Source organism: Schistocerca nitens, chromosome 8 (genome assembly GCF_023898315.1).
Source record: "Schistocerca nitens isolate TAMUIC-IGC-003100 chromosome 8, iqSchNite1.1, whole genome shotgun sequence".
Taxonomy (NCBI): domain Eukaryota; kingdom Metazoa; phylum Arthropoda; class Insecta; order Orthoptera; family Acrididae; genus Schistocerca; species Schistocerca nitens.
The window spans coordinates 85,213,822-85,239,129 of record NC_064621.1 but is presented as its reverse complement, the minus strand read 5'-3'; the positions used below and the strand labels follow the sequence as shown (position 1 = coordinate 85,239,129).

General features: G+C 40.3%; 1 protein-coding gene across 1 annotated transcript in view; it reads left to right on the top strand.

Moving 5' to 3' along the window:
- The window catches only part of LOC126199400 (tubulin polyglutamylase ttll6-like), a gene marked incomplete at its 5' end in the record, with an annotated part of 426,833 nt that overhangs the window by 66,304 nt on the left and 335,221 nt on the right, over positions 1 to 25,308 (top strand). The window contains one exon of the mRNA XM_049936319.1: positions 5,735 to 5,835. Within this exon, the coding sequence (XP_049792276.1) occupies positions 5,735 to 5,835 (101 nt within the window). The remainder of the gene's footprint in view (positions 1 to 5,734; positions 5,836 to 25,308) is intronic.

Here is a 25,308-nt window from a genome sequence, read left to right as displayed (position 1 = left end):
CAAATGAAACTTTCCTGAACCGAACTGTCTTGAATGTGTCCCAAATGAGGTATATATCCAGCTTTCCCCTACAACATCAATGATAAGAAATCAATTTTTGATGTCTGGTGTGAAAACAGACAGACATCTTGAAGTTTATCTGAAATATCTTCTTGGAAGGACCAGTGTGTAATGATCTTTGACTGTTATCATGTTTAATTTTCTGTAGTCTATACAGACACAATAAACCCTCTTTTCTTTTTAACAACTACTACCTGGCTAGCATATTCAGATGCACTTGGTCCTATTATTCCTTGATCAAGCCACATTTAGACTTGGTTGTAAACAATTTGTTTCTACCTTGGTGACAGTCTTCTGCGTCTACTGCATATATCAATTGAAATCAAACAATGGAAAATCCAGGATGGAATGTAACAGTATTATGAAAAGAGTTGTTGCTACTCACCATACAGAGGAGACACTGAGTTCCAGATGGGCACAACAAAAAATTGTCACAAAATAAGCTTTTGGCCAACAAATCCTTTGTCAAAAATAGGTGACAGACACACACACTTGTGCAAACGCAACTCACACATACATGACTAAAACCACACTCAGCTTCAGCTCAGCCACACTCAACTCAGCTTCAGCTTCCAGAGGCTTCAGTCATGTGTGTGTGAGTTGTGTGTGTGTGTGTGTGTGTGTGTGTGTGTGTGTATGTGTGTGTCATCTATTTTTGACAAAGGTCTTGTTGGTCGAACGTTTATTTTGTGACACTCTTTTAGTTGTGCCTATCTGCGACTCAGTATCTCCACTATATGGTGAGTAGCAACAATCCTTTCCATAATATTGATGTATATCAGTTGTTTTTCTCTCACAATAAATTTCATTCAGACATCAGTGGACTTTGTCTTTGTTGGAGTATTATTAGTCACTAAATTTTCAATGTGTTCCTTCGTTTCAGCACTAACAGGGCTTTCAGTATCTAGACCTGATTTCTCTGCTGTACAGGTATACTTAAGATGATCTTACCCTTCTGACTTCCTAATAGTAGCTCTGCCGTTGTTTATTAAAACTTCAGTTTGATCTAGAAAATCGTTTCCAACTTCCATTTCTAAATTTGTAGTGTCTCTAGAAACCCCAAAAATATCTGTTTCAGTTTCCAAATCATCAGTGCCTGTAAAATACCCATATGGAGAAATGAAACTTTTCCCAATCATAAACATCCTGTCATAATAAATTAAGTTTACTGCCACAGGCAGTTAGTGCCTTCACCTCTCAATTACTCATTCATACAGTTTTAAATTTACAGTTGTTAATACCCTTCTCAGCAATGTTTGCATCTCTTTCCCTTGATCTTATGGCTGCAATCACTTGACCTGTGGTCAATGGCACCACAATTGAAACACTTTTTGTTTGGATTCCAAGCCGCACTTTTAGTATTTTTATTACTTCAGACTTAAGCATCTTTCTTACTGAAGTTTAAATTCTTGTTTCTGTAACTTTTGTTATTTCTTTGTGAGAATGACTTCACAGTTCATGATGCATGAATCTCTACTAACCTTCACTTGCTGTCATTTGTGTGTTCCCTTTTGAACCTATAGTGCAACAGCTTCTGCTTCCTCAGCATCCACCAAACTTCGTTATTAAACCATGATGGGTCTTTTCCATCCTTTATCCACTTACTAGACATTCTGTGTCATCATTAATTCTGGCCATGAGTTTGTTGGTGTTGAATAAATAATAACAAATCTTGATAGTCATCCCACTATATGTACACCATATACTTCAGATTGCTCTAGACTCCAGTTCTAAAAGTGATTCTCCAATGAATGACTTCTTAGCTTCAAGTTCACCAGCTAGTGATTGAAAAGTAAAACCAGAAAATTCTCTCAGGCTTTTCTGATTTCTTTTGTCATCTAAAACTGTCCCAAAGCTAACTTACGTAGAGCTAGATCTCCTTTCATCACATTTAAAATTTATCCTTGTGTCACTCTGCTATTGCCAGTCATCTTTAAAACGTGAACTGCTACATTATGGCAGACAAAACAGCATTCAGAAAAATTCGTCATATGTGTCGCAGATTAGGTGACAAAACTGTGACATTACTCATTCAGTTGATCCCATACAAGCTACCAAAATTTGCAGAAAAACCATTCTTATTTTCATGAAGAACTATTTATTAATCTCCTATTACAACTTTAGTACTGCACTCTCAAAAGAAACTTAATCAGCTGAGATTCTTTTCTTAGGAACAAATGTAGAGAATATGAACATTGTTTTCAAACTGCAAAAAGGTCCATAAGAATAATTATTTAGAATAGTAGTCAAGCTCATTGTAAAGATTTGTATAAAACAGTGAGGACTTTGACTACACAGTGGGAATGCATTTACCAATCAGTTGTTAATAACTGCACAAACAGCAATGTCCGTGGCCTTAGAAGATCTAGACTAAACTGTACAATAAATTCCCCAAAGAGATTAAAGAGATTACTAAAACAAGCTTAATTTAAAAAGCAGTTAAGGTAACACATTCTGTACAGTGCTGGATTATTTAGATAACTCAGAATAGGGGTTGTGTAAAGAATATAACACAGATAAATAATGATAATGATAACAAATATCTATGATTTCACATAAGGCTTTCACATTATATTTTTTCCTTCTACTTTTCGTTTCTCAAAAAACCATACTCCCAGAGTTATGCAATGTATAGTACTAATACCTTACATTCTTTCTGAGATCAGTGTGTCACTTGTTATAGAGGGATGCTGACTCAGCTTTTCAGGCTAGCAAATAGGAAGTTGCGATACATTATGAAACAGTGTGTGTGAAGTACTTGCAGTGTCTGGGAATGAGAAATGAATGAACAGTGTAGAACTGATCTTTTGCATAACTAAATATACCCCTGGAAATTGAAATAAGAACACCGTGAATTCATTGTCCCAGGAAGGGGAAACTTTATTGACACATTCCTGGGGTCAGATACATCACATGATCACACTGACAGAACCACAGGCACATAGACACAGGCAACAGAGCATGCACAATGTCGGCACTAGTACAGTGTATATCCACCTTTCGCAGCAATGCAGGCTGCTATTCTCCCATGGAGATGATCGTAGAGATGCTGGATGTAGTCCTGTGGAACGGCTTGCCATGCCATTTCCACCTGGCGCCTCAGTTGGACCAGCGTTCGTGCTGGACGTGCAGACCGCGTGAGACGACGCTTCATCCAGTCCCAAACATGCTCAATGGGGGACAGATCCGGAGATCTTGCTGGCCAGGGTAGTTGACTTACACCTTCTAGAGCACGTTGGGTGGCACGGGGTACATGCGGATGTGCATTGTCCTGTTGGAACAGCAAGTTCCCTTGCCGGTCTAGGAATGGTAGAATGATGGGTTTGATGACGGTTTGGATGTACCGTGCACTATTCAGTGTCCCCTCGACGATCACCAGTGGTGTACGGCCAGTGTAGGAGATCGCTCCCCACACCATGATGCCGGGTGTTGGCCCTGTGTGCCTCGGTCGTATGCAGTCCTGATTGTGGCGCTCACCTGCACGGCGCCAAACACGCATACGACCATCATTGGCACCAAGGCAGAAGCGACTCTCATCGCTGAAGACGACACGTCTCCATTCGTCCCTCCATTCACGCCTGTCGCGACACCACTGGAGGCGGGCTGCACGATGTTGGGGCGTGAGCGGAAGACGGCCTAACGGTGTACGGGACCGTAGCCCAGCTTCATGGAGACGGTTGCGAATGGTCCTCGCTGATACCCCAGGAGCAACAGTGTCCCTAATTTGCTGGGAAGTGGCGGTGCGGTCCCCTACGGCACTGCGTAGGATCCTACGGTCTTGGCGTGCATCCGTGCGTCGCTGCGGTCCGGTCCCAGGTCGACGGGCACGTGCACCTTCCGCCGACCACTGGCGACAACATCGATGTACTGTGGAGACCTCACGCCCCACGTGTTGAGCAATTCGGCAGTACGTCCACCCGGCCTCCCGGATGCCCACTATACGCCCTCGCTCAAAGTCCGTCAACTGCACATACGGTTCACGTCCACGCTGTCGCGGCATGCTACCAGTGTTAAAGACTGCGATGGAGCTCCGTATGCCACGGCAAACTGGCTGACACTGACGGCGGCAGTGCACAAATGCTGCGCAGCTAGCGCCATTCGACGGCCAACACCGCGTTTCCTGGTGTGTCCGCTGTGCCGTGCGTGTGATCATTGCTTGTACAGCCCTCTCGCAGTGTCCGGAGCAAGTATGGTGGGTCTGACACACCGGTGTCAATGTGTTCTTTTTTCCATTTCCAGGAGTGTAACTTGTTTGCAAACCAGTACTGTACAATAGAGATAAGCCAAATGAGGTAGCTACTTTAAGGCCACGGCCGACTACCTGTCCCTCTTTGTCAAACTAGATCTGTTAGTATGTAAATGCTTGTGTATATGAATTATGCTATTTTTGTTGTTCTTAAATTGTAATACTATGGCATGTACAAATATCCTTATAAAAGTGATCCACAGGTGAACAGCACTACTACATTATTGCACATCATTGGATTTTCATTGATTTAATCCCCATTGTGATCTATCATGTGTCTATAACGATACATTTGTGTGTATTTTACAGTTGCCGTAGATTTAAACTTTGCCTTCTGGCATTTGAAAATAGTTGCATACATTCCGTGGCCAAGGTATCTGGCTTCAGCCTCCATTTCTTCTGTTACAATGCCCATGTCAGCCTGGAAAGTTGGAGACGTGAATGACAAAGTTTCCAACTCTCAGAGGATTCTGTGGGTCAGTATGTACATCTTAGGTGGGACATAAGTGGCGTGGAATAATCGATCGTTGCAGCAAGTGTCACAACATGCCATAATAACAGAACGCCAATTTGCAAATATGCTGCATATGCCCCAGCGTACAGTTTGTGTTCAAACAAAACAAAAATTCCACATGTGGAAGGTGGGTTGCAAAACAAAATAAACTAAGAAAGTAAGTTCCTTTTTAAAAGTCACAGACATCATTTGTTGGATTGAAAGGGTAAAGTATAACAGAATGCATTATGCCAAAGTGATCTGTTACCCCTTGCCATCAACCCATTCATTTTGTTTCAGTGCATTCAATTCATTTCACTTATTTCCAGCCGGCCGCGGTGGTCTCGCGGTTCTAGGCGCGCAGTCCGGAACCGCGAGACCGCTACGGTCGCAGGTTCGAATCCTGCCTCGGGCATGGATGTGTGTGATGTCCTTAGGTTAGTTAGGTTTAACTAGTTCTAAGTTCTAGGGGACTGATGACCTAAGATGTTAAGTCCCATAGTGCTCAGAGCCATTTGAACTTATTTCCATTGTGGCAGGGTAAGCCCTCGTTGTCCACTGATTCCACTGCCAAAGTGCTACTATTCCCAAATTAATTTAGAGTTTGTAACTCATAGGTTGAAACATTAGTGACACTGAAAGTTTGAGTCAGACTTTGAGGTGTGCTCAGACAACCTAATTGTTAAAGCGACTGTTCACAGTAAGTAGTAAGTCCATATTTGAGTTTCTGTCTGCCAGAGTTTGTCAATTTTCACTACATATTCATTAAAACGTCTTGTAATTTGTGTATTGGACCATTTTCAAACTCAATACTTTGATTTGTTATCTGTCTTCAGATAGACTAAAAGTCAACTTAAAAATATACCGCTTATTGCATTTTATACTACAATTGAACAGTATAGTCTAGTCTGTTATATTGATTCTAACCTTTTCAGCCATTTCTGGTGGATGGATTCAAGTTTGATCTCCGACTCTATGTTTTGATTACATCTTGTGATCCGCTTCGAGTATATGTTTACAATGATGGCCTTGTCAGGTAAAATTTATGAATAATTCAAATATTCCGTTGTAGTTTTAATACATCATTTATAATGTTTCAAGAGAATTTGAAGCTATTGGTTCTGCAGATTGTCGAGCATGCAAAAGCTAGATGTATGCAGAGCTAAGGATTATTTTTTTCAGTGCTTGTCTAAATTATTTTTATTAAAATTTACCTGACTCTTTATTACTTTCATAAATACTGTGTTCTCATTGTTCATGGTCTTAATCATAACACACTGTGTATTACTAATTTATAGTGTGATGTAAGATGATTGCTTTTAAACAGAAAGTTCTACAGAGTGACTCCTGTGCAACAGACAAAAATTTTACAGTGAAAAGTTTGGTGCTGTATCTTATTTCCATTGTAAAGTGACTGCCCATGATTTAATTTCTTCTACTCATTAAAGATTTATATTGAAGAACTATTTTTGATATTCTGGTATCCCTCATTCAATTTATACAGGGTGAATCACATAAAATTTAGACCACAAATATTGCAGAAGTGGAAAATGATGTTGATGTGTGGTTTTCACAGAATGGATTGGTACTCAGGGACTTACATTGTACACAAATTCTAATAAAACTTAGACAGTGTATTTTGTGAGCAAGCATGCAGTTTTTAAATGGAACAATACCTATTGACATCAGCATACTAAAAGTAAGGTAAATTATAATGTCAGTGATGTTTGTCACAGGATTCTAATCTGAATCATTTATGAGATATCTTTTTTTAAAAAATTCCCACACTGCCTTCTAATCTACAGAGAAACGTCTTCAAGTACCCATGGAAGATGGTCTGTTAGGATGCTGGGACACTTGTGTATGTTCATTGTTCCATCTATCAAACACGGCCAATGAGCTGATTCTTCATTATCACATTTACACTCCATGGGCGCTGATGTGCCACCTGACAAAGCCAAAGCAAATTGTCAGTAGACCAACAATATATGTTTCCGCTATTTACTTGTTCATGATTCTATGATTGATACGTATGGCTTCATCAACTACCAAGATACATGATACATCTGGAGTATCATGTCTTGATGCCCATGTACAAAAGTTAACATGATCCTCATAAGCATTTCAATGCAGCTCCTGATAGAGAGAGAGATGGTAGGGATGGAACCTGTGCTGATGGAGAATGCATAAGACGCGTGCCTGACTCATACCATTTCCTCATGTGGTTGCATGGGAGCTAACATGCAGATCAATGGCAGCTGCAGCAAGAACATTGATTTCCTCCTCTTCTGTCATCACTTATTTCATTCTGTTATATTATGTTGGTGTTACACTACCAATTTCATGCAAATGGTGGAAGAGGTTGATAAATAATTGCCAAGATGGTTGATGTTTACTGGAATATCTTGCTGCATACACCGTAAAAAAATGAACTGCATTCTTTCTACACTCTCCATGCACCATGAGCATATTTGCTTTTTCTGCATTAATAAATCCCATTGTCCATTCATAACATACTATTTGGACTGTCACACACCAACTGATTAGCAAGTCGCAGTGCATTCAAGGGACACACAAGCTCACCATAAGCAAACATGACAACATTGAAACTAGCAGCTATGCGGGTTGAACAGCACAAACAAGCATCAGGTGTGGAGCTTTTCAAAGTACAATATGTCGTAAATGACACACTAGAGTCCTGTGACAAACACCACTGACATTCTAATTTACCCCACTTTTAGTTTTTTAATGTCAATTGGCGTTGTTCCATTTAAAAATATGTATGTTTGCTCTAAAAATACACTTTCTAGGTATTACTAAAATCTAGTTATTGGCTAACAATCCATTCTGTAAAAATTGCACATCAATAGCACTTTCCATTTCCAGAATATTTGCAGCTGCTAAGATGCACTGTAAGTTTTTTTTCCGTTGAAAATTACCAAATTTGTAGCTCTCCATGCAGCTGGAGGAATGTATACCCCTATCGAAGCTGTAGCAGGCTGCGCATGTGCAACAGAGCAGGGCATATCCTTAATTGACAGTGCGCCAGTAAACAGGTAACACAACCCGGCATAGCTGTGATTTGTAAAGTGAAGTTCAGTTGCTGATTATAGCTTCTGTGAAACAATTGCCTGCAGTTACTCTTCGCTCAAATTTGCTGCTCATTTAGTATCCATAATAATTACCACTTATGTTTAAGGTATCGTAAGTGTTATCAATGGAGATAGAACTGAATTAATATACATTGTGTTTAATACTTAATGTTAAGCAGTGTGAAAACCTGGTTTTGCTTCATAAAATCTCTCTGATAACTGTGTAAGTGGAAGAAAGGCTTTCACAAAGTAGTAAATATGCATCAAAATGAAACATGTAAAAGTGTGGAAGAAAATGAACATTGCTGATTCAAAAGCTTCTTTAAACTGGTTAAGCAGATTCAAGGAACCATACAGTATAGAAACTCACAAAATTATGGAGTTTACTTTAAATAAATGTATAGAGGAGATGCCATTAATTCATAGTTGGTGTGAAGAAAAAAGTTGCTGTTATACCCACACTGCTTTGTTTAAAGCCAATCAGTCAGGTTTCATAAAAGATCTGTGAGTAAATCACACTTTATCATTTCAAGATGAAGATAGTCTGTCGTGCAATCAATTAATGCTATGACATATTAGTATACAGCAGTGCAGTGATAAAACGAGTGGATAAATGTTTCAACAGTTAATAACTGTCTGTGGGGTATGCAAGCCAAATTAAGACCAAAAATTTAAAAAAGGACTGGTTAGTGGAACATATATTATAATCAGCATATCAGAATCTGGAAGAATAACGAAGAATAATTTTTTATGTTTCATTCACAACGATTTCTTGCTTTTTCCATTGCTTTTGTTGGACACATGTCCTGGAGATAAATACACCTCTCTCTTTGAGGAGAAGGATGAAAAGACTATTGACATATTTCAGATGCCACCTGGAACAATCAGTGTGACTTAGCCTCTTGATAAAGAATTTTTTCAACTATGAAAAGTATTTTTAAATCAAACAATGGAGATACTAGGTATCAATATCAACAATGTAGGAATAGATAGATGCCTACCTACTGTAAAGAAGACATATCAGGTTGCAGAAAGACACGATTAAAAGACACTCACATGTATCTTTCAGCCACAGCCTTCGTCTGCACACACACACACACACACACACACACACACACACACACACACACACACAAAAGCAAGCACACCTCACACACATGTGACCGCCAACTCCAGCATCTCGGGATGGAGTTTTCATTGGCAAGTTTTGCAAATTTCATTAAACATGCCTGGTATACAGCAATAGTCTCGGCCATTTCTTACTACACGTAAGTTCTGTCTAAATACAACTAACGATTACTGTGAAGTGTCCAGATGAATTAATTTTTCTTTCCTCAGGTGTTCCTGGTGTAAGGAAAATGTTAGTTTTCTTTATTCAAATGACACTTCACTTTACTGTGATGAGATGGGAAATAAAAGAAAGTAACTATTTCATTACCAGTTAAATATACGAGGGCCGTTCAGAAAGTAACCTCCGGTTGATTTAAAAAAATACACCAAGTTAAATAAAAATATTTTAATATATACATCTTACAACTACATCTTTGCACTATTTTTCTACATAGTCTCCATAGCGATTGAGGCACTTGTCGTATCTCTTCACAAGCTTTGAAATTCCTTCTGCATAAAAATCACCCGCTTGTGCCTGGAGCCAGCCTGTGACCGCATCTTTGAGCTCTTCGTCGTCATCAAACCGCTGTGACCCGAGCCATTTCTTCAAATGCATGAAGAGGTGATAATCACTTGGCGCCAGGTCTGGGCTGTAAGGTGGATGGTTGATAACGTCCCACTTGAAGGACTCAAGAAGGGCCGTTGTTCTGCAAGCAGAGTGCAAAAAAACGATACCGGAAGTCAGCATACCACGGCGTTTGTTATGTATAGCCCGTCGTAACTTTTTTATTGTTTCACAGTACACGTCTTGATTAATGGTCGTACCACGTTCCATGAATTCAACCAACAACTCCACTTTGGCATCCCAAAACACCGTTGCCATCAGTTTTCTGGCAGAAAAATCTTGCGAGGCTTTTCTTGGTTTGGTAGGCGAATTTGAATGTGCCCACATCTTTGATTGTTCTTTTGTCTCAGGGTTCACGTACTTAATCCAGGTTTCGTCACCGGTCACGATTCTGTTTAACAATGGTTCTCCTTCGTCCTCATAACGTGACAGAAAGTCTAATGCAGAGGCCATTCTTTGAGTTTTGTGGTGGTCGGTAAGAATTTTGGGCACCCATCGTGCACAGAACTTGCTGTCACTATCTCGTACGAGAGAGTCTTAGAAATCTGTGGAAAACCAGTAGACAACTCCGACATTGAGAAACGTCGATTTTCACGAACTTTTGCATCAACTGTCTGAACGAGTTCGTCAGTCACCAATGATGGTCTACCACTCCTCTCTTCATCATGAACGTTTTCTCGTCCACTTTTAAATAAACGTACCCATTCACGGACAACTCCTTCACTCATAACTCTTGGTCTGTACACGACACAAAGCTCACGATGAATAGCTGCTGCAGAATATCCTTTGGCTGTAAAAAACCTTATGACAGCACGCACTTCACATTTGGCGGGGTTTTCTATTGCAGCACACATTTCAAACTGCCACTAAAACTAAACTAGCGCAGGTACGACGTTCACTCGACCACGGCTTGATGCCGACTGACCTGTTGAGTGCGTGAACGCACAGATGGCGTCGCTACTCCCCCCACAACCCGCACTGTGACCAATCGGAGGTTACTTTCTGAACCGCCCTCGTAGATTGTTCAAAAATTATCAGAAGAACTGTGCTACAGGAATTGTTATAAAATAATGTATGTCTAACAAATATTTCATTTCAACAAATCCTGGTTGATGAAAGTTGCCTTTATTGTAACATCAAACATTGCCTTGATTTCTTATCCTCTGCTAGTCGCATTTGTAAGGATCACATCAGCAGTAGTTTACCTGTCAATATGAACTGCTTCTTATTCAAAAAATTAATAATGTGTGACTTTTTGTGTGGTTTATGTGCCTCACATTTACACGTCACTATATGGATATTTGTGCAATGTGGCACTAGGCTCAGTCATGGCTGATCATGCACTAAGCAGGAGAGGACTGTAGAAACCATTCTCATAATCGCTTCTTCTTGTGGGAAAAATTACTAACTTCAACAATTAAAAAAAAAAGATACTTGCAGTTCACCTAAGCAGCTAAAATTTTGACAGTGCATTTCTTTCATTGTATTCTCCCTATGTAAAAAATTTCAGGGTGGGTTTCAACATGTCAGACTGGGTCATTCCCTTGTCAGATGGTTAATATTATTGTGCAGTACTCAGTATTGCACAAGAAATATTGAGTGTGTGAGGGCTCCTGTAGTTTCATTTTCTGTTGCCATTGCCAATTCATTCCTTCCTTCAGACAATAGTTCTGATGTCCATATTGCTTAGTGAGTGAACAACTTGCTCCAAGTTGAGGGTGTCACTTCAGTTTTATGATCACTGTGCTCTCTAGATACCTTATTGAGCATAACTGAGATTTATTTTTAAGATGGCATGTCCAAAGTTAGAAATTATTCTTGATAATGTTAGACAGATGGTAGTTACAAGAGGCCAGCAACTGTGATGCAGAACTTGTACAAAATTAACAGTATGGATTGGTCTGTTTGCAGAGTCACAGAATCTCCCTCATGAATAAAATAATGATCTCACTGAAACAGGGCCATTAAGGACAAAATGTAGTTATCCATTCACACTAACTACACAACATGTTATATAAGAAAGTCAGGGTCAGTCCTCTGCTCGTCAGTGAGCATTATGCCCAAGTGAATGTGTTCTTTTGTAACTTTCCTCTGACTGTTGTGAGGTGACAATTCTGTATCTATACTGTCTGAGGCAACTCTGTTAACAATAAATGAATATGAGTTTCCAGTATATGTCAATATGAACGAGTAATATACACTGAAGTATGATGATAATTGGGTCCACAGTCTCTGTGAATGAAAATCATTTCTGCTTTTGGCTGTGAAAACATTTTTTATTGCAAATAATGTTTTAACAGCCAAAAATAGAAATGATCTCATCTAAAAATCTTCACTGAGGTGACAAAAGTCATGGGATATCTCCAAACATCATGTCAGGTCTCCTGTTGCCCAGTGTAGTGTAGCAACTCAACATGGCATGGACTCACCAAGTCTTTGGAAGACCCCTGGAGAAATATTGAGCCATGCTGCCTACATAGCTGTCCATAGTTGAGAATGTGTTGGAGGGGCAGGATTTTGTGCACAGATTGAGCTCTCGGTTATGTCCCATAAATGTTCAACTGGATGTTGGGTGATCAGTGTGGCCAAACCCTTTGATCAAATTGCCCAAAATATTCTTCAAACCAATCACGAACTGTAGTGGCCCAATGACATGGTGCATTTACATCTGTAAAAATTCCATTGTTGTTTGGAACATGATGCCCATGAAGTGGAGGAAATGGTCTCCAAGTAGCTGAACATCCAGAGGACACAGTCCATCCCATGTAAACACAGCCTACATCATTATGGAGTCACCACCAACTTGCATAATGCCTTATTGACAATTTGGGTCCATGGCTTGATGGGGTCTGCATCACACTCAACGCTACCATCAGCTCTTACCATCTGAAATCAGGACTCATGTGCCCAGGCTACAGTTTTTCAGTTGTCTGTGGTCCATCTGATATGGTCACAGTGCAAGGAGAAGGGCTGCAGCTGTTATCGTGCTGTTAGCAAAGGCCTTCGTGTCAGTCGTCTGCTGCGATAGGCCATTAATGCCAAATTTTGCCTCCCTGTCCTTACAGTTTCATTTGTTGTACATCTCCAATTTGATTTCTGTGGTTATTTCACACAGTGTTGCTTGTCTGTTAGCACTGAAACCTCTAAGAAAACACTGCCACTATCGGTCATTAAATGAAGGCCATTGGTGAGAGATAACGTCTGAAATGTGGTAGTCTTGCACACTCTTGACACTATGGATTGCAGAATATTGAATTCCCTAACAATTTCCAAAATAGATGTCCCATGCATCTAGCTCCACCTACCATTCCGCACTCAAAGTCTGTTAATTCCCATCATGTGACCGTCATCTTGCTGGAAACCTTTCCACATGACTCACCTGGATGCAAATGACAGTTCCACCAATACACTTTCCTTCTATACATTGTGTATGTGGTACTACTGCCATATGTACCGGTATATGTGCCTATCAATATCCCATGACTTTTGTCACCTCAGTGTAATTGGATGGATTAAAAATTTATTTGCCAAGCAGTGGCAGGAGAAAACATGTATAAAGGTTAAGGTAATGTGCAAGCTATCAGAGTCAGTAGCTCTTTCTTCTGGTAGAAGGGTTGAAGGGGAATGGAGAGGGATAAAGAAAATGGACTGGTGAGGTTTAGGAAATTGGGAGAGCTCAGAAAAGGCATCCAGAACCTCGTGTCAGGTGACACTTACTGGATGAGATGAGAAGGCTGTGAAAGCTTGCTCATTTCCTTAACCTATATATGTGTTTGTGTGTTTTATTTATCCAATTATATTTTCAAAACTTATATGTGTTTATGTGTCTTCTCCTGCCGCCACTTGATGAGTGGATTTTTTATTTATCCAATTTCATTATATTTTCAAAAATGGATTATTTTCATTGATATGAATCTGAAAATAAACATTTTACCTTACAAACATTAGATTTAATAAATAAAATTTACAATGAAAATTCTTTACACGTAAATAGTTTATCAAAACGATCTTCTGCATCAGTTCTTGAACTTCCTGCCATCCGCTGTTCAATATTTTAGAGATTCTAACACTTCCATCCCAATACTTTTACTCCTTTCTAGAATTTAATGTCAATAATATGGACCCATCGAAGAGGAATTGCTGCATTCACTTACCGAACCCGAGATAGAAATATATATTTTTCACTTTGATTATGCTCTTTTAACCATTCATTGACTCAGTAGCCCTCCAGCAAAAAGAAAAATTTGAACGTTTGTCCTTATATTTTTAACTTAAGTTGACAGGTCATCTAGTAACATGTGGAAGTTCCTCACCATAGTTTTGAGCATTTTAGTGAAACACAATAATATGAATTAGGACAGACTGCTACTCATCACATGGAGGAGGTGCTGAATGGCAGATAGGCACACTCGAAAGTAGACCAAATCTTTGGACACAGTCCCTTAGAAAACCACACACACACGCATGCACGCACGCGCGCGCGCACACACACACACACACACACACACACACACACACACACACACACACACACACACACACACACACTGTCTAAGGCACTCAACTCACAAACACTTTGACACAAAGGCCTTAGTGCACGGAGACAACAGAGACCGTGTGTGTGTGTGTGTGTGTGTGTGTGTGTGTGTGTGTGTGGTTTTCTAAGGGACTGTGTCCAAAGATTTGGTCTACCTTCGAGTGTGCCTATCTGCCATTCAGTACCACGTCCATGTGGTGAGTAGCAGTCTGTCCTAATTTATGTTGTTGGTATTCCACTGTGAAGTGTAATATAATAGTCATTTATACATGCTATCACAAATATCTATAAATAATTCTATGATGTGTATGAAACTAAACATAGTGCGTTTGTGTTATTAATCACTGAATTCTGACATCAGTGATCTAAGCACCTGCAAAGTATTTGCTTATCAGAATTCCTTCTACAGGAAACATTTGAAGGACGTGTGATATCACAGTAATGTGTTATGCAGCAGAAATAAATGAGTCTTCATGCTCACTTGATTATCACATTATGAATGTTTTGTTGGATGAGTCTATACTGTCAATTACTAACATAATCTTTACATCTATACTGTCAATTACTAACATAATCTTTACATCTAATGATGATATGCAATCTATTAATTGATGAGTTCTGGATGAGTTGGTGTCCATTAAAAAAGAACTTTCTAGTCAACAGGAAGACCTGACATAAGCACAATGCTCAAGATTTACGTAAGCCAAGTAGATAAATCTTTCCATCTGGAAGCAGCCAATCATTCGAGTAGTCTCCATCCCAAAACACTTCTGACTGCTCAATTTCTGAATGAATTCTTGAGTCACTGGTTAGAGACATCATTCTCGAACTGAGTAAAGAGGCATTTCAAAATCTGCATGAGATAAACATGAATATTTTAACCAGTGGGTAATTTTAAATTGCATATTAATGTGACTTACTTTGTTTTAAAACCTTACAGAGTGCACGAAATCTTCAATTCCATTTTATGTTTATGCTTGACATCTGTGCTGCTTTTACATTTCTTTATACTAATTGTCACAGCATTATGAATCAATGTGGGATTTTTCATATCAGTTCTAAGCAATAATGGAAAATAGTATCATTCTTCAGAGTAAAACTGTTCAAATTCTTTAAGAGATGCCAGAGGACCTTAAAAAGCCATTAATTGTGTTTCAGAGGAAGAGATTAATTAGAGATGGAACAAATTCTGAAAACTGAGTGTTTTATCAGGATATTCATATTATTTTGTCCAACACATGTCCATATGTAAGCTTATATTTTAACATTTAACCATCTTTTGAAGACTGCAGCAATTTTATTTATGTATTAAACTGCCATTTAATAAAAATCAGTAGCAGCTGTGCTTGTATACATTAACTCCTGTAGACATCTATCTGCTCAAATGCGTACCATTTTCTTTGCAGTATACTTTCAGTGTCTTTTACACATATTTATCTTTGTACAGTCCCTTTCACTTTGTATCATATTTTTCTTTCTTCACTCTACTTAATCATATTTTCTAATGCCTTTATTTTGTTTCTTTTATTTTGTACTGTCTTCTGCAGATGTTTCTGGTCAGTTTTCTCTCTTACAGTGACTCAGCTGTGTTTTTCACTGTGTAATTAATCTCCTACAGAACATTTGCAAATACTACATGTAGCAGTGAGAGGTCAGGTACACAATTGATGTACACAACTGACCAACTGGCCATTCAAATCTAGAAAGAAGCAATTATCTACTTACATGTGGCCCTAGTTATAGGATGTCATAATAATAACAGATTTTTGAAACATAGGGACATTCATCTGACAAAACAGTAGAAGGATTTGGGGAAATAATAATCAAAGATAAATTGTAAACTCACACAGGATCTGTAGTCTGCAAAAATAGAGGAGGAAGACTAAATATTTAATGCCTTGTTGACGTCAAGGTCATTAGAGATGCAACCATATCAAGAGAGGCTGCAGAACAGAATGAGAAGGATATTTTAAGGAATAGTTTTCGTACATGTTAATAACCAGATTGCTGCTTGAAAAAATTTACAACAGCTACAACAGTAAAACACATGCAATATCTAGAAAAGTTCTGCATTTTTACTATTCTTCATAAAGTAGTATCAGTAATTAGTGTGAAAATATTTTTGAGGCAACAGATAAAAAACATATTTCATAAATAGTTATTAACACTAAAACTACATAGGCTTAAATATTGGGCTTTGAAATCCCGTGAATGGTAGTTTCAAAAGAATTATTTATTTATTATGTGGCAATTACCATAAAACTTAAGAAAAACTAGACTAAAAGTCTAAACACAGCAAAATTTAACAGAGTACAGGTTACAGGTGTGAAATAAAATACATATGTTTAAATTAAAATGTAATTTATAGAGTTGCAACTCACCATATAGCGGAGATGCTGAGTCGCAGATTGGCATAACAAAAAGACTGACACAAATAAAGCTTTCGGCCAGTAAGGCCTTCATCAAAAATACATGACAGACTCTCTCTCTCTCTCAAGCAAACACGACTTACACACACATGACTGCAGTCTCAGTCAACTGAAGCCACTCTACAAGCAGGAGCTCCACTGCTTGATGCGAGTGACAAATGAGTGAGGGTAAGGAGGAGGCTGGGGTGGAGGGGGAGGGATAGTAGGGTAGGGGTGGAGGACAGTGAAGTGCTGTTGAGGAACACTCCGTGACGAGGTGGAGAGAGGGTGGGCAGCTATGTGCAGTCGAGAGGTTAGACAGAGGTGGGGGGGGGGGGGGAGTAGTGGAAAAGGAGAGAAGTAAAAAGACTGGGTGTGTTGGTGGAATGAGGGCTGTGTGGTGCTGGAATGGGAAAAGGGAAGGGGCTGGATGGGTGAGGACAGTGAGTAACAAATGTTGAGGCCAGGGGGTTATGGGAAAGTTCCCACTTGTACAATTCAGAAAAGCTGGTGTTGGTGGGAAGGATCCATATGGTACAGTCTGTGTAGCAGTCATTGAAATGAAGGATGTCACGTTTGGCTGCGTGTTCAGCAGCAGGGTGGTCCACTCGTTTCTTGGCCACAGTTTGGCTGTGGACATTCATGGGGCAGACAGCTTGTTGTTTGTCATGCCCACATAGAACAGTGCTTGCAGCTTAGCTTGTAGATCGCATGACCGGTTTCACAGATAGCCCTGCCTTTGATGGGAAAGGTGACGTTTGTGACCGGAGTGGAGTAGGTGGTGATGGGAGGAGTGGAGTAGGTGGTGATGGGAGGAGATACGGGACAAGTCTTGCATCTAGGTCTATCACAGGGGTATGAGCCATGAGGTAAGGGGTTGCAAGCAGGCTTTGTTTAGGGATGGACTAGATTTTGTGTAGGTTCAGGGGATGGCGGAATACCTATGTGGGAGGGGTGGGAAGGATAGTGAGCAGGACATTTCTCGTTTCAGGGCACACTGAGAGGTAGTTTAAACCCTGGTGGAGAATGTAATTCAGTTGCTCCAGTACTGGGTGGTACTGAGTTACGAGGGATATGCTCCTCTGTAGCCCCACAGTTTGTCTTTGGGATGTTGTGGGAGGCTGGAAAGGGAAGGCACGGGAGATTTGTTTTTGTACAAGGTTGGGAGGATAATTATGGTCTGTGAAGGCTTCATTGAGGCCCTCAGTATATTTCATGAGGGACTGCTCATCACGGCATATGCAATGACCACGGTTGGCTAGGCTGTATGGAAGGGTGGCAGCTGTCAAAGGCAAGGTATTGCGGGTAGTTAGTAAGTTTGATATGGATGGAGGGATTGATAAAGCCATCTTTAGGTGTAGGCCAACATCTAGAAAGGTGGCTTGTTGTGTTCAGTAGGACCAGGTGAAGCAAATGGGGAAGAAGTTGTTGAGGTTCTGGAGGAATGTGGATAAGGTGTCCTGACCCTTGATCCAGATAGCAAAGATGTCACCTGTATCAGGTGAGGGGTTTAGGATTCTGGGTGTTTAGGAAGGATTCCTCCAGATGGCCCATCAGAAACTTCATTCCCCTCATAACTCAGTACCACTCAGTACTGGAGCAATTTAATTACATTATCTGCCAGGATTTCAACTACCTCTCATCCTTCCCTGAAACGAGAAATGTCCTGCCTACTCTCTTTCCCACCCCTCCCACTCTGGTATTCCACTTACGACTGAACTTACGCAATATACTCTTCCATCCTTACGCAACCCCTGCTCCCAATCCCTTACCTCATGGCTCGTATTCCTGTAATAGACCTAGATGAAAGACTTGTCCCATATATCCTCCCACCACCACCTACACCACTCTGGTCACGTAAATCACCTATCTCATCAAAGGTAAGGCTACCTTTGAAACCAGTCATGTGATCAACAAGCTGAGCTGCAACCACAGTGCTGCATTCTATGTGGACACGACAAACAACAGTCTTTCGTGATGTATTTCTTGAATAAAAATTTCTCGGTGTACATGCCGCGTCAATTCAGGATAAAACTCCAAGCTTTCAACCACTACCTCCATGGTCGTCATCAGGGCTATAACCAACTGTCGTAAACTAGCGAGGCTCCCACTTTTATATGCAAAGGATGGCTTCTGATTGGCTAGAATATGTCACAGCAAGAGCATTTTCAGGCTTTGTCTCTCCTCTCTGCTGATGTTTGACTTAGGCGTCTTGGATGTCGCTAAAATCCGCTGACAAGGGGAATGCCACGGTAATCCTCAATGCTACCGATTACCACAAGAAAGTTGCTTTGTTACTTGAGGATAGCACATATTGGATTCTGAGATGGGATCCCACATTGGCGCTCAGCAGGAAGACAAGGGAGCTTCTAAAGAACTCTGGCCTCTCCGACGAACTGGTGAAGAACTTACGCCCGAGAGCACCTAGGCCACCAAGATTGTACGGTTTGCCAAAGGTTCATAAGGAGAATGTCCTGTTGAGACCGATTGTTAGCGCTATTGGCTCTCCTACGTACAGGCAGTTGGTCACTGCCCACATAATATTAAGAATTCAAGAATGTTTGTTGATATCATAAAACAGATGAAGATTGGCCCAAATGATATCATGGTCAGCCTCGACGTGGTTTCTCTGTTCACGAAAGTACCTGTGGATGACACATTACAACTGTTGGCTGCTCATTTTTCCTCAGAAATTTTGAAGTTGTTCCCGCATACGTTGATGACCAGTTATTTTTTATACAGTGGAAATTATTATGAAATGATGGATGGAACAGCCATGGGTTCGCCACTATCACCAGCAATAGGGAATTTTTTCATGGAGGATTTTGAAGAACAAGCATTGAGCAGTGCTCACCTCCGCCCATCATGCTTCTACAGATACGTTGACGACACCTTTTAAATCTGGCCACATGGCATTGACACGCTGCAGCAGTTCATCGAACATTTGAATGAATGGTGTACACCCTAAAATAAAATTTACAATGGAGAGAAAGAAGGAAGGGAAGTTACCTTTTTTAGATGTGTTGGTGGAGCGAAAACCGGATGGACGACTTGGCCGTTCTGTGTACAGGAAGCCAACGCATACAGACTTATATTTGCATAGCCACAGCTTCTGTCATCCATCTCAGAAGAGAGCTATGCTGAATACTTTAGTACACAGAGCCAGGACTATTTCCGACGAGGACCACCTCGGCCCCGAGATTAACCTTTGACAACTGTTTTCAAGAGGAATGGTTATTCTTCCGGTGAAATTAAATCAGTATTGTCCAAGAAAGTAAGAAATGATGCCATCCATAAACAAGAAGAGGAACAACACATAGCGCGGCTTCCATTTTGCGGTGCTAACACAAGCAAGATAGGCAGAGTCCTAAAAAGGCAAGGAATAAAACCAGTTTTCTGACCACCTAGGAAAATTGAGGAAATGTTGAGACCAGTCAAAGATAGTCTTGGCTTAAGGGTGCCGGGAATTTATAGTATTCCTTGCGAATGCGGGAAGAATTACGTGGGCCAGTCCATAAGAACCGTTGCCGACCGTTGCATCGAACATCAGCGCCACCTGAAATACAGGTACTTGGAGAAATCAGCGGTGGCTGAGCATAGCCTGCTTAACAAGCATAAGATTTTATTTGAAGAATCAAGAATAATAGCCCACACTGAATTACTGGGACTCTGTGATTCGAGAAGCAGTCGAAATTAGACTTAGCGATAATAACTTTAACAGAGACAACGGCTATGCACTTAGCAACTCCTGGAAGACTGCACTGGATAAAGAAAAATCTCAGAGGAAAACTTCCCGCACTTTACCTCCTGACTCAAGGTATGGCGCTGCAATCAACACAGGATAGAAACTACATCTGTGGAAGTACTGACTCAAGGGATGGCGCTGCAATCAACGCAAGATAGAAACTACATCTATGGAAGTAGAGGGCACCACTTCACAACGCGCCACATCGCTCCTGCTGTGAAAATTCTAGCCGATCAGAAGCCATCCTTTGCATATAAAAGTGGGAGCCTCGCTAGTTTACGACAGTTGGTTTTAGCCCTGACGACAACCATGGAGGTAGTGGTCAAAAGCTTGGAGTTTTATCCTGAATTGACGCGGCATGTACACCGAGAGATTTTTATTCAACAGGCTGTCTGTTTGCATGAATAGCCACAACAAACTGTGGCCAAGAAACAGCACACTGCCGAAGATGATATCCTTCATTTCAGGTATTTTCCATCGTTTGATTGTAATTGATTGAAGTTGCATTAGCCACAGGGAACTTCACATGTACTTGTACATCGTGTTCTTCAGGAATATGTTTGATTGCCTACTTTTCTGTCACAGTTGCACTCCAGAACTGATGGTTTTTGTGAAGGTTAGCCACTTGTTTCCCATGTTATGGTACATTGTTTACATTATACAGAGTAATTATAATGCCCTTGAACATTTTTTAAAAAATGTTTACAGATAAATGCAAAGAACACTGTAACAAATGGTCCAGTATGTGAAAGAGAGAGTCTCAAATTTTTTACAATGTTTATAAATGTTCTTCATGACCACCCTTTTGTCACATGACACATGTCTACTCAGTAGTCCAGTTCTGTCCATACCCAACTCAGAATATCAGAAATGATGATAAGTACAGCTGCTGTGATGCAGTGTTACAAATCTTTGAGGTTCTGTAGTAGAGGTGGAACACAAGCACTATCCAGCAAGCCTGATGACTGCAACGGCTGTTCGAGTAGTGCCAAGTCAACAGCAGCAACACGGCATATCCAGCAACATCGCAATGTCTCATTCAGATACTCTCACACACAATTGTAAAAATGTGGAGGGACACCATCTTGTTGAAAGATGAAATTCCTGCCATCAGTTTCATGTTGTGGCATGAGCCACAATTGCAGGATGTTGAGATGAGTGACACCAGCGACAGTTCTCTCAGCAGAGAAGAAGGGTCCACGGACTGTTTAGTTGGTCACAGCACAGACCATGTTAACTTTCTCAGATCCCAGACATGTTTGACAGTTGTATTTTAATTATCCACCCTCTATATGTGTGTGTTATGTCAGTTGACCTCTCCTGAAAGATGAAAGTTACTTCAACAGTGAAGATTGATTTGTTTGTGAAGTCCCTGCCTAGTTTGCTGCCATTTTCAACATCTATAGTTGGTAGTGCCCTTGTTAGTAGTTTTCCAAACTGACTTGCCAGCACGAAGTTCAAAAAAATTTCAAGAGTTTGTCTTTCACATCCTGTCTGGCCCTGGCAGCCAGAGACATGTGTGAGTTGCATTTGTGTGTGTGTGTCTGTCTGTCTGTGTGTTATCTAAGAAGACCTTTTGGCCAAAAGCCTATTCGTTTAACAGTCTTTTTGTTGTGCCTGTCTGCGATGCAGCATCTCTACTATATGGTGATAAGCAGCCTGCTGCACTTTTCATAATATTATCATTTACATACACAGATTTTTTTTCAAATATTTCAGGGACAAAACACACTTTAGTATTCTGAAAATGCTGCCTCCATACATTGAATTTCCTCGGAAAATGATTCCATAACTCCTGTCCATTTTATATTCCATTTGGCTGGAACTACACGTCCCATTGTAAGTCAGCAGCCAAGGGAGCCTTAAAGATACACAGTGTGTGCAAGAGTAATCACCATTAAAGTTAATAAGCCTGTAGACTTGAGACAGAAATAACTTCAGGAAGGGAAATGTTAGCACTGCCAACTGACAAACACATAGTGAAAGTGATGTCATTATCCTAGCTTTCAGAACTATTATTTCATTTCTCAGGGAGAAGAGAGAGAGATAAAATGGGGAAGTTCAAAAAGAAAAGGCAGGTCAAAAAATGGTTCAAATTGCTCTGAGCACTATGGGTCTTGGTCATCAGTCCCCTAGAACTTAGAACTACGTAAACCTCCCTAACCTAAGGACATCACACACATCCATGCCCAAGGCAGGATTCGAACCTGCGACCGTAACAGTCGTGAGGTTCCAGACTGAAGTGCCTAGAACCGCTCAGCCACAACGGCCGGCAAAGGCAGGTCACTCAACTCACACCACACCAAGGGATGAGAGGGGAGGCCCCTACATGTTGTGAGGGGGAGAGTAGACAGGTGTGGACCCAAGTTGAGGTGTGTGGGAATGTGATGACTCTCTCTCCCCCAACCTTTTTTTTCTGGAAGTGTTTATATTTTTACATAGGCCTTAATTAATTTACAGATTTTTCCGCTACCATTTGGAGGATAAAGTAATATGAAAACTGAGAGTCTCAGAATAGTAAAGAATTTCTAGAACTTACAAAACTAACACAGATGGGCATATTCATTATTTTGTTTCTAGGGGATGGGGATGGTGGGGCACAAGTGTCCTGTCTACATTTAATAAGGACATAATTTTCACTATTTATTTTCAGACCAAATGTTTAAAAGTATCATGCAAATAATGAAATCCAGTATAGCTGCTGGTACTTTATCTTTAGCAAGTACTTATCAGTCATGGCAGTTTGGAAAAGTAATTCACTTCTTCCTCTAGAACAATGGAAGTGTTGTGATCCACAGAGGTGTAAGCAGGACCATGTAGTCTACTTTGATTTGTACTGTTTGTTAGATATATTTTTAAACATTTTAAGTTTGACAGTGCCCTTTCTTCTGTTGCCCTAGAAACTGGAGAGATTAGGCTTGGAGCAGAGGTCAATTTTATGAATATATTCTTTAGGCCTGAACTTGGTTTGCCTTTCAATCTTTTTTCTTTCCAAACAGAAAATTCTTCATCTGCAGATGAAGGTTCTGGCAGCATTGACTGATGCAGTTTGACAGACTCTAGTATATCTTAGGCCTCCAGTTTACACATTTCCTTGGAATTATACTGTCAGGGGCTTTAATTAAATTTGGATGGGTCTGAATACGTCCTCAAGCTGGTATTGTACGTGGTGCAAGGAAGATAAGGCTACATTTCATTTGTAATATTCCTCCAGACTGCTATCAGGACTACTGTCTCAATATTTATTGTGGTCACAGACCTCAGTACTGTGAAAGTTACTTCAAAATCTTGTGCAAGTTTCAAGACTGAAGTGCCTAGAACCACTCAGCCACAACGGCCGGCAAAGGCAGGTCACTCAACTCACACCACACCAAGGGATGAGAGGGGAGGCCCCTAAATGTTGTGAGGGGGAGAGTAGACAGGTGTGGACCCAAGTTGAGGTGTGTGGGAATGTGATGACTCTCTCTCCCCCAACCTTTTTTTTTCTGGAAGTGTTTATATTTTTACATAGGCCTTAATTAATTTACAGATTTTTCCGCTACCATTTGGAGGATAAAGTAATATGAAAACTGAGAGTCTCAGAATAGTAAAGAATTTCTAGAACTTACAAAACTAACACAGATGGGCATATTCATTATTTTGTTTCTAGGGGATGGGGATGGTGGGGCACAAGTGTCCTGTCTACATTTAATAAGGACATAATTTTCACTATTTATTTTCAGACCAAATGTTTAAAAGTATCATGCAAATAATGAAATCCAGTATAGCTGCTGGTACTTTATCTTTAGCAAGTACTTATCAGTCATGGCAGTTTGGAAAAGTAATTCACTTCTTCCTCTAGAACAATGGAAGTGTTGTGATCCACAGAGGTGTAAGCAGGACCATGTAGTCTACTTTGATTTGTACTGTTTGTTAGATATATTTTTAAACATTTTAAGTTTGTCAGTGCCCTTTCTTCTGTTGCCCTAGAAACTGGAGAAATTAGGCTTGGAGCAGAGGTCAATTTTATGAATATATTCTTTAGGCCTGAACTTGGTTTGCCTTTCAATCTTTTTTCTTTCCAAACAGAAAATTCTTCATCTGCAGATGAAGGTTCTGGCAGCATTGACTGATGCAGTTTGACAGACTCTAGTATATCTTAGGCCTCCAGTTTACACATTTCCTTGGAATTATACTGTCAGGGGCTTTAATTAAATTTGGATGGGTCTGAATACGTCCTCAAGCTGGTATTGTACGTGGTGCAAGGAAGATAAGGCTACATTTCATTTGTAATATTCCTCCAGATTGCTATCAGGACTATTGTCTCAATATTTATTGTGGTCACAGACCTCAGTACTGTGAAAGTTACTTCAACATCTTGTGCAAGTTTCAAGGCTTCGCTACACTGATTTTTGAATTCCTTACCACCATCCCGTACCATTTCTTCTAAGACATTGGTTACATTGCTGAGTTGTGCTGCCACAAGGTCACAGTTAACACTATTAAGCATTCTGCTAAGAGAAAGGGTTAAGAAGAAATTTTTGCCAGTTGTGCAAGAGAAACAGTGAACTGGATATGAGTGAATGCACACCGTAATTGATGTGCTTCTTGAACAATTTATTTGTTAGCGCCCAATTATGTGTTGCAGAGAAGGCACTATAACTCAAAGCATTTCTTTAAAGTGTGGTATTACCTCGTGTTAGTAAATCCACTACATTTCACACATCGTCAAAAGTGCAGAGTGTCTGATCACCCATATTAATCTTTGACAGATTGTCTCAGAATGTCTCTATGTTTAGCAGAACTCCTAAAGAAGTTTCCAGTGAATTGTACTATGTCTACACAATTTATGATGCCCTGCAGAGAACACAAATCAGCTAATGCTAGGTTTAAGAAGTGTGCACCATAATGTATATAAACAATCATTGGGTATTCCTTTCTAGTGAAAACTTGTGCGTGATGAAAATGACCCCTCATTACCGCTGCTATGTCAAACCCCTGACCCTCCAAAAA